Raw genomic sequence first — 10,563 nt, forward strand, 5'->3', positions numbered from 1 at the left:
TAGATATGGCTATCTTTATTTGATGCCTTGCTCTTCAAGTTAATATTGTATGCATCGTTTGTTGCTTGATTCTAATATCCAAGGGAATTTGGGGTTTCTATATGGCATTCTTGCCTATTGGATTGCTACCTATCGGTCAGATCTTTTCAACTCTTAACTTTTAATTTTGTGCATAGGATTGGTCTCTTCATCTTCTCCCCATTTCTTTAATTTCAAAATCCCTTCCTCCTTTCAAAAAAACTTCTTTGTTTGAACTTGTTATTTTCTAAATTTTGACCACTTTACAAGATAGAAAATTTGGTCTTATGCCATTGCATTTGCAAACTTCTTTTCTTAATCAAACTTGTAAATAGACTTAACTATACTTGACCTAAACGTTCAAAAGCCAAAAAAGAACTAACTCATTCAAACCATTTTCAGGCCTTTGTGCCTTTCAAACTTAATTTTGTTAAAAGCAATGCATCCACTTTGAAATTTGTATCACGAACTACGAGGTTTTGATCCCTCATCCTTATGTTGGTACATAGGCACAAGTCTGAAGGTCTTGTCAAACACTTAATGAATTATTTTCTCATCCCCTCACTCTATTTGTTTGTAAACATCATTTTTGTACAAAATACATATGCACACAAAAAAGGGCTCCCTAGGAGTACCTAGGACACTTTGGGTGCTAACACCTTCCCTCTGTGTAACCAACCCCCTTACCTGTAATCTCTTGCATTTGATTAGTTTTGATTTGAAAACTTCTTACTTTTGGGTTTTGTTCGTACTTTTTCCCTTTTCCCTTGGAAACAATAAATGCATGGTGGAAACTATTGTTATTTGATGTCTTGCTTATCCATAGCTTGATGATCATGAATTTACCGCTACAAATGTTATTATGTTTGTCTCTCAAGGGGAACCCAAGTTGACGACGAGCCAAAGCAGGGTTGTAATTGATTTCTCCTTGTGTACCAATGAGAGTTACATTAGAGAATTCACCATAAAAATTAATAATCTCCAAGCTACCCAATGAAGAATCATACCAATCTATATCATCATTAGTGAGATATATAAGTCTCTGAGACAACCTTAGAGATTGTTTGTTCTCCACAAAAGCAGGCGTTTGAGGCAAGTGCGAAATAAACCACTTGTACAGAAGAGGAACACAAGATACAATAGTTCCACCACCTTTAGAATTCCTTTGATGCAAAGAGAAATACATATCACCCAACAAAGTAGGCACAAGATTTCCAATCAAGAAGATTCTAATGGCGTTAACATCAACGAAACCATGAATGTTAGGGAACAAAGCCAACCCATAGATGAGCAACACAAAGATAGCTTCAAAATCATCCACACTACTGGCTTGAGAAAAGGCAGTAGCTTCCCTAATAAGAAACTCAGAAGTCAATCCAAACATTCCTCCTTTCTTCACCCAATGAGCCTCAATCTCAGACTTCTTCATATGAAGAGCTTCAGCTATGATATGAGATTTGGGAATCTCCTTCAATCCACTAAATGACACTTTATTAGAAACATGTATTCCCAAGAGATGGGCATACTCCTCTAAAGTAGGCACGAGCTGATAATCGGGAAAAGTGAAGTAATGGTAGAGAGGATCATAAAACTGAATCAACACACTAAAGATTCCTTCAACTACATCAGCAGACAATACATATAGAAGTTTCCCATGACGTTGTTTGAAGTCCAAGGGATCTAATACAAAAGATGATAGCTACCTTAACTCTTTCAAATCCGGACATATGAAACTGTACTTCTTAGTGTTCCTTCGTCAATAGTCCATGGTCTGAAAATATTTGCAAATAAAACCTCAGTTCCTTGAAGTCATTTTTCGTGTGATGAATGTTATGATGCGCATGAATTCATGAATGAAAGAATCACAAATAAGGGATCGCACACAAGGCAAACAAACCAAGGTCAAGGGATGAATCAAGTCATTGTCGAGATCAATCATCCATTTTGGTGGATTATGGTTTTCACCTTATCAACACACAAGTTCCATTGATATTGACAAGACTTGATTGGATCAACCAAGAATCAAGGGTTTGTTGTCAGTCATGAGCATGGACTCAGGTTAAGAACTATCCCAAAGGAGTGTACTAAGGATAAAACCTATAGATCATGTTCTAAAAAGTTCCTAGAGTCTTAATTCCATCTATCGAATATTACGGGTTAGGATGACTAACTCATCAACCCATAATATTCTCAAGAGAAACTCGTATGAGTGTAGTATCACGTAACAACTGTTATTAAGTTTATACCTAAACAGTCTCTGCACTACGTCCTAAATAGGCCAAGTTGGGTTAAATGTTCTACGCTCCTCAACTTCTCGGACCCCAAATCAGAGAAAGTAATGCCTAACCACAAATAACTTGTGTGACAATAATAGCTTCAAAAGGGTCTCCACTGAGTAGATGGGTCTCAAGCCAACTTGTTAAGGACTACTCCACACAAGTCGAATATGACTATACCATCCTCCTATCTTTAGTGCACTCGAGTTCGGGTTAGAACTTATCTCACCACTCAGAGATCACCAAGCACAACAAGTAGATTATATCATACAAACAAATATACAAACATCAAATACACAATTATATACACATAATCGAGTAGGCTAAATCCATTGAGGACTATTGCCCAGCAGAGTCGCCACTTAATTTATGTAGCGGTAAATTCATGATCATTAAGCTATGGATAAACTTAACATCAATAAAACCAGAGTCGCCATTGCGCTTTTAATGTTTCCAAGGAAAAAGGGAAAAGTACGAACAAAACCCAAAGATAACAAGTTTTCAAATCAAAACTAATAAAATGCTAGAGATTTCAGGTAAGGGGGTTGGTTACACGGAGGGAAGGTGTTAGCACCCAAAGTGTCCTATGTACTCCTAGGGAGCCCTTTTTTTGGTGTACATGTGTTTTGGTATAAAAAGATGTTTGCAACAAATAGAGTGTTGGGATGAGAAAATAATTCATTAATTATAGTGTTTTGTTTGACAAGACCTTTGGACTTGTGCCTACGTACCAACATAAAAATGAGGGATGAAAACCTTATAGTTCGTGGTATCAATTTCAAAGTGAGTTGATTGATTTTAACAAAAATTTAAGTTTAGAAGAGGCACAAAAGGCCTAAAAGAGTTTGACTGGGTGTTAGTTCTTTTTGTCTTTTGAAATTTTAAGTCAATATGGTTAGATTTATTTACAAATTTGATTAAGAAAAAGAGTTTAAAAATGCAATGGCATAAGGCCAAAGTTTCTAATTTGCAATAAAGAGTCTAAGTTTAAAAATAACAAGCAAAGAAGATTTTGAAAAAGAGGGGGGAGAGATTTGAAATTTAAGAAGTGGGAGGAGATGAAGAGACTAATCCTAAGCAAAAATTTAAAAGTTAAGAGTTGAAAAGATCTGACCTATGGGATGCAATCCAATAGACAAGAATGTCATATAGAAACCCAATTTTCCCTTTGACTTTAGAATCAATTAATAACAATATACACATAGCAAGATGAAGAGCAAGGCATCAAATAAAGATAGCCACATCCAAGCAAGAAACCCCATAATCTTCTTCATAATTTCCCATGCATCAGATGACATACTCCTTGAGTGGCTCAAAGTAAGGCATTAGACACAGGTTCAAAGTAACAACTTCATCAAGATAATGTAGAAGATGAACTCAAATAGATCTCAACACTTGCATCAGATGGAAGTTCAATTCACAACACTTGCATCAAATGGAAGTCCTTTGCATAGGGAATGTTGCCTAATTCTAAGTCCAAGTCTCAGATCAAATCCAACAGTCCACATAAATATTTTTTAAGAGTTTTTGTTGTTATTAAGTACATTAAGGTCAAAAGACCACAAACACAAACAAAATACACAAACAAGTATATACAATCACAATATATGGCTCAAGTGAGCAAAGTGAAAATGACATTAAAACAAACAAGTTAAATGATATGAATAATGGAAAATGAGAAATGACTTGAATTTAAAGTGCATAAAGTAAATGACTTGAAATTAAAAGTTAGTCAAATGTTATTTGATTAGAAGTTAGTATTGTTTTGCTTTTCAATTGTTTAAGTCATTCTTTGGAGAACACTCAACCCTCTATTCACAAGCATAAATCCTTGAACCAAGACATCTTTCAAAGGAAGGAAAAAAGGTCAAGTTTCCACATAAAACCATGGAAGGGGGGAGACTTACAATCTCACTTACTATAATGCTATGCTTTTGGGTCAAAATTTAGCGTTATGTTAAGCAATCGTAATTGGACTTATTTAGAAGTCACAACTATATGAGGCAGGGCAATATAAATTTTAGTGTTAATGCATGTTAAAGATATGGTATAATGAAACATACTCCTAAAAGATACCACACTTAAAAGAAAATGGCAAAAAGGTGGACCTAATCTCATCCATACTTGTATTGGTTTATGAACCAATTAGCCTTGAGATATAGAGATATTATAGGTCAATGAAATGGATGGGATAGAAGGGGATTGAAGATGAAGAGGGAAGGGAAATGAGACAAACACAAATTGGTCATGGGAGGACTTTTATCAAAGTAAAATCATTCATTAATTTCGGGAGATGAAATGTATATTACATCAATTCCCTAAATCCAATAATTTTAATTCAACAAAGTCAAATCAACCTTAACCAAGGCCCAAAAACAAAAGTCAAATTCAACAAGTCAATGGAAATATCTCAACATAATTTATTCAAAATTAAACAATTAAAAATGCATTAAATTAAATTAAATTATGGTTGATCAAAAACCTAAAACCTCTTCAAAACACCAAATAAATGACCAAGAGATTTATCATAGGTCAAACAAGGTCAAAGGACCTTGGAATTTTTTTTCATAATTAATGGGAACTTAAAATTATTTTTAAACAATTAAAGATATGCACAAAAACAATTAAATCATAAAAAAAATTAATATTGATCCAAAAAATAATTTTTACTCAGAAAATGAAAGAGAAAAATATTTGACTATTTTTGGTGAAAGTCCCATATTTTTGGATCAATATTAAATTTATTATGAATTAATGAAAATAAGGCAATAAAAATGAAAATCAGAAATTACAAAAAAACGTGGACCACTTGTTCTCCCTCATTAATTGAGGTGGCAGATCAAGTGGATCAGAGCGCGCTATCTATGTGTTCCCTAGTCAAATGTCCCACATGCGTGGTAATCACTTTGGACGATCAGGATTAAAACAATTTAAACGGATCATATGGTTCAAAAGGATGTCACCACATCGCTGGAGCCAGAGCTCCGGTCTTCTTCTCTGGTGGACCTCACCGAACTGGTCCACCCTCAACGATCACCAAAATGAAAAAGGAGGACATGAATTGAAAGAAAAAAATGCTCAGGAGCTCGAATCTGGCCTCAATTTTGTCTAACTCCAAGTATATAGAAAGATACAAGGAGTTGAAATTTGAGGATCATGATCTGACTTGCCTTGTTTCCTACATATTTAGGACTTAAGACAACCAAAAATCAACAAGAATAATGGAGAATTGAGTGAGAATCAAAGAGATGAAAAATTCTGAAAATCACCTTCAATGTAGCTTCAGATTGGCACGATCTTGCTCTCAATTATGCATGGCCTTGCTTCAGATGCTTGATGGAGTGGAAATGGATCAAAGAGAAGGAAGGTCTCTTGGAGTTTCAATCTCTAAATCAGTGGGAGATTCAAACTCGATTTTTAAAGAAAATCTTTAGGCTTATCCTTTGAATGTGAGGGTTTAGGGTCCTTAATTCTGAGCAACATGGCCTCTATTTATAACCAAGGAGATTGATAATTGCACACTTCCATTTTTGGCCAAAGTTGGAAATCTCACTTGCATGCTTGCATGGGCGTATGATAGGCCCATCAAATGATGCACTTAGGTCAAAAATTATGTGCAAGCAATGCTGAAATCATGTGGAAAGGGCATGCAATCGTGTATGAAAAGTGGAACTTCAAATCCTCCAAATGATCCTTCAACTTTAAGCCATGCGCAAGTAATTAATACTTTGTACAAATGAGATAAATTTGGACTTTTTGGAAAGGTTAGATCAAGAGGAACAACTTTCATGTTGAACACTTTTTCATTTGAAGCTTGGATCATGATTAATTTTGAGGTGGAAGTTTGGAAAATCAAACATATCAAAAAATAATCTAAGTACCAAGCCATATGTTCACTTCTTCCACCTTGAGTAACTTATCCTATGGACTTCAAATGAAAAAATTTCCTTCATAAAAGTTGTAGATCTCTTAAATTCCTTCAAATTGGTCACAAATTTGACCTCATTTGGATTTAACATAAAGGCGTTATGCATTTTAGAAGTCGAGGAAAATCACTTGTTCAATGGTATTGGCCCAAAATGACCTATAATGTTTCCTTCTAACACATGTATTTTAAAGTTAATTTTCACTTCCTCCAAACATCAAAGTTGAAGTAGAAATATTGAATTTGATCATACAACTTGAATGGCTTTCATCTCATACAAGTTTGATCTTGGGAAGTTGACCTCCAAATTAGGGTTTAGACAAAATGATCTATAATCTTTCACCATAAAAAAGGACTTTCCAAGTTGTTTGGAATGTCATTTAGAGTAACTATGCTCTTGGAATCATTTTCATATGACAAAAATTGTAGGAGATAGGGTCTAGGGAACCCCAATTTTGACCAGTTGAATTCCTCTGGTCAACTACCATGAACTAACTTGCTAGTTTGATATTCTCTTAACTTTTGGGACTCATGGAGGGTCATATATGCATAAGATGATGAAAAGTGAAGTATCCCTTGAAATATTTGACTAATTGGTGAAGAAACTTATTGAAGAAGTCACATAAGATACCAAGATGAATTGGGGTTTCGAAGGCAAACCAACTCCAAACTCTTGATTATTTCTTGATCAAAATAACATGTGAAGATCATGGGGATCCACATATGATACTTAGAGCCAATGTAGACCAATTCTTGATTGACCTCCTTGTAATGAGGGTCTTAAACCCTAGATATGAGCTTAATAGAACATAGGTGAGCACGTGCACTACCTACAAAAGAGTTAAACTATACAATAACATATTTTTGGTATTGTGGTTGGTAAATAAAGAAAAATGAAGTATGATACAATCAAATGTGCTTGGTGATATCTCCCAATGCAAACCCAATGAATAAGGGGTAAGAAGGATGCCAAAGTGTGATCCCAATGCTAATGCATATGATGAGAATAGCATGAGGGATCTTATGGTCAAAATTGGGGTCTTACACTTGTTCTTAGACTCAAGCTGCATCTCTTCATGCTTTCGGCTTAAAACAAGGAACCGCTCTACCCACATATCTTTCTCTTCCTTCATCTTGGCAAGTGCGTCTTCCAACTCCTCTACATCTTGGTTAGGGAGAGTTAATGGCTTAGCCACACTCATATACATAGGTCTTTCACAAGCGTACATCATTCTGAGCTCCAAAGCTCTCTTCTTCACCCAAATAGTGTACATCATTTTAAACAAAAATGGCTTCAAAAGCATCAATGCTACCGGCCTGAGAAAAAACAACAACTCTACCAATGAGAAACTCAGAATTTAATCCAAGAATACCTTCTTTCTTCACCAAATGAGCATCAACTTCAGATTTCTTTAGATGAAGAGCTTTAGTTATGACATGCGATATGGGAATCTCCTCTAATCCACTGAAAGGTACCTTGTCAGATACAGGCATACCCAAGAGATGGGCATATTCCTCTAACGTAGGCACAATCTGAAAATCAGGAAAAGTGAAGCACCGGTAGAGAGGGTCATAGAATGAACCAAAACACTCAGAAGTCCTTCAACCACATCAGTAGATAATACAGACAAAAGCTTCCCATGACATTGCTTGAAGTCCAAGGGATCTAGTACAAAGGATGACAACTTCCTTAGCTCTTTCAAATCAGGACATCTGAAACTGTACTTCTTAGTGTTCCTTCGTCCATAATCCATGGTCTAAAAATATTTGCAAATAAGACCTTAGTTTCCTTGAAATTTATTTCTATGATGAGTGTTATGATGTGCATGTGTGCATGAATGCAACAATCACAAACAAGGGATCACACACAAGGAAAACACAAACAAAGGTCAAGGGATGGATCAAGTCATCATCAAGATCAATCATCCATTTTAAGGGATTATGGTTTTCACCTTATCAAAACCCAAGTTCCATTGATATTGATGAGACTTGATCAGATCAACTAAGAATCAAAGGGTTTGCTGTCAATCACGAGCATGGAATCAGGTTAAGAACCATCCCAAAGGAGTGTACTAGGGATAAAAACTTATAGATCATGTTCTATAAAACTGACCAAAGTCTTAATCCCATATATCGGATATTATAAGTTAGATGACTGACTCATCAACCCATAATATTATCAAGAGAAACTCCGTACTATGTCCTAATTAAGCCAAGTTGGGTTAAATGTTTCATTGATTTAGAGGTCTCCACTGTGTAGATGGATCTCAAGCCAACTTGTTAAGGACTACTCCACACAAGTTGAACATGACTATACAATCCTCCTATCTCAACTGCACTTAAGTTCGGGTTAGAACTTATCTCACCACATAGAGATCACCAAGCACAACAGACAGATTATATCACATAAACAATATATACAAACATGAAATATACAAATATATACACACATGAAAATGTAGGCTAAACCCACTGAGGACTACTCCCTAGCAGAGTCACCACTTAATTTCTATAGCGGTAAATTCATGAGCATCAAGCTATGGATAAGCTTAATGTCAATAAATCCATAACCGCCATCGTGCTTTTATTGTTTGCAAAGGAAAAGGGAAAGTTACGAATAAAACCCAAAAGATAAGAAGTTTTCAAATCAAAACTAATGTAATGCCAGAGATTACAGGTAAGGGGGTTGTTAATCATGAAATCATCTTATATCAGATGAATGTTAAGAGTGAATTTCTAAATGGTCACATTACTGAAGAAGTGCATGTACACAACCCCCTGGTTTCGAAAATCCTAAAAATCCAGATTTTGTTTTCAAACTTAAGAAATCATTGTATGGTCTGAAACGAGCTCCCGTAGCATGGTATGAAAGACTAACCAATTTTATTTTAGAAAATGATTTCACCAGAGGAAAGGTTGATACAACTTTATTCTATAAGTCATTAAAAAATGATGTCCTTGTTGTTCAAATTTACGTTTATGATATCATTTTTGGTTCTGCTAATGCTACTTTGTGCAAAGAATTTGCTAAGTCTATGCAGACACAGTTTGAGATGAGTCTTATGGGAGAACTCAAGTTCTTTATGGGGATTCAGATCAATCAAATACCATAAGGAGGGTACGTCCATCAGAGAAAGTACACCAAGGAACTTCTGAAGAAGTTTGACATGTCAGAATGTAAGATGTCAAAGACTCATATGTATCCTACATGTATCCTTGAGAAGGATGAGGTAAGTGCTAAGGTATTACATAAGGTATACAAAGGTATGATTGGTTCTCTCTTATACTTGACTGGTTATAGACCTAACAATTTGTTAAGTGTCTGTTTGTGTGCTCGCTTCCAATCAGATCCTAGAGAGTCCCATTTAACAGTTGTTACGAGGATCTTCAGGTATCTAAAAGGTAAGATTAACCTTAGCTTGTGTTATAGAAAATCTAAAGACTACAAGCTAGTGGGTTATTGTGATGTTGATTATGCTGGAGACAGACTTGAGAGGAAAAGCACTTCTGGAAGCTGTCAATTTCTAGGAGATAACCTGATCTCATGGTCCAGCAAAAGGAAATCAACAATAGCACTTTCAATTGCAGAAACTGAATACATTGCATCCTCTGGATGCAGCACTCAGATGCTATGGATAAAAGCCAACTAGAATATTTCCAGATATATGAAGGTAACATTCCTATACTCTGCAATAATACTTCTTCTATTTGTTTATCTAAGAATCCCATCTTGCATTCTAGAGTAAAACACATTGAGATAAAACATCACTTTATATGTGACTATGTTCATAAGGGAATTTTAAATCTAAAATTTATTGATATCTTTATAAAACCCCTTGCTAAAGATATGTTTGTTTTAATTCTGACAATTTTGAAAATGGACTTATGTCCAGAATGAAAAATGTTTTTCTAAGAATGTTAAACTCTCAGAATGGTCAAATGAGACTCTAAGATTTGTTGGTTGTTCTGAATGTGTGAGTCTTCTGAAGTGAGAAGGCTTCATAAATTCATATGTATCCAATCAAAACTTGTTTGGTTAAACAAATTTGCTTTATGGATACTAAACAGTTTCACATTAAATAGTTGTCAGCCAGTCTCGATTAGTGGAACGATTTTAAGATATCTATCTTAGAAAACTGAACCGTTTCAGATCTGCTGAAGTGACACATTGGGTGAATAAATCTTGGGATTAGGTAAAAGCTTCACGCTTTACCCCCCTTGTAAGACGGTTTCACTATTCAAAATTGTTTCATGATTGCAAAAACTTATATTTAAACCCACTTAACTCACTTCACACACTTTCGCTACTATCACAACCTACACTTTCTCTCTTTGAGCCTATAA

The 10,563-nt window shown here is 35.2% G+C and overlaps 1 protein-coding gene across 1 annotated transcript; it reads left to right on the plus strand.

Moving 5' to 3' along the window:
• Positions 1-9,401: 9,401 nt before the first annotated feature.
• On the plus strand, positions 9,402-9,869 carry LOC127122716 (secreted RxLR effector protein 161-like). The gene has a single exon (XM_051053011.1). The coding sequence runs from the start codon at positions 9,402-9,404 to the stop codon at positions 9,867-9,869; it is 468 nt and encodes a 155-aa protein (XP_050908968.1).
• Positions 9,870-10,563: the final 694 nt, after the last annotated feature.

Source organism: Lathyrus oleraceus, chromosome 2, assembly GCF_024323335.1.
Source record: "Lathyrus oleraceus cultivar Zhongwan6 chromosome 2, CAAS_Psat_ZW6_1.0, whole genome shotgun sequence".
Lineage (NCBI taxonomy): Eukaryota > Viridiplantae > Streptophyta > Magnoliopsida > Fabales > Fabaceae > Lathyrus > Lathyrus oleraceus.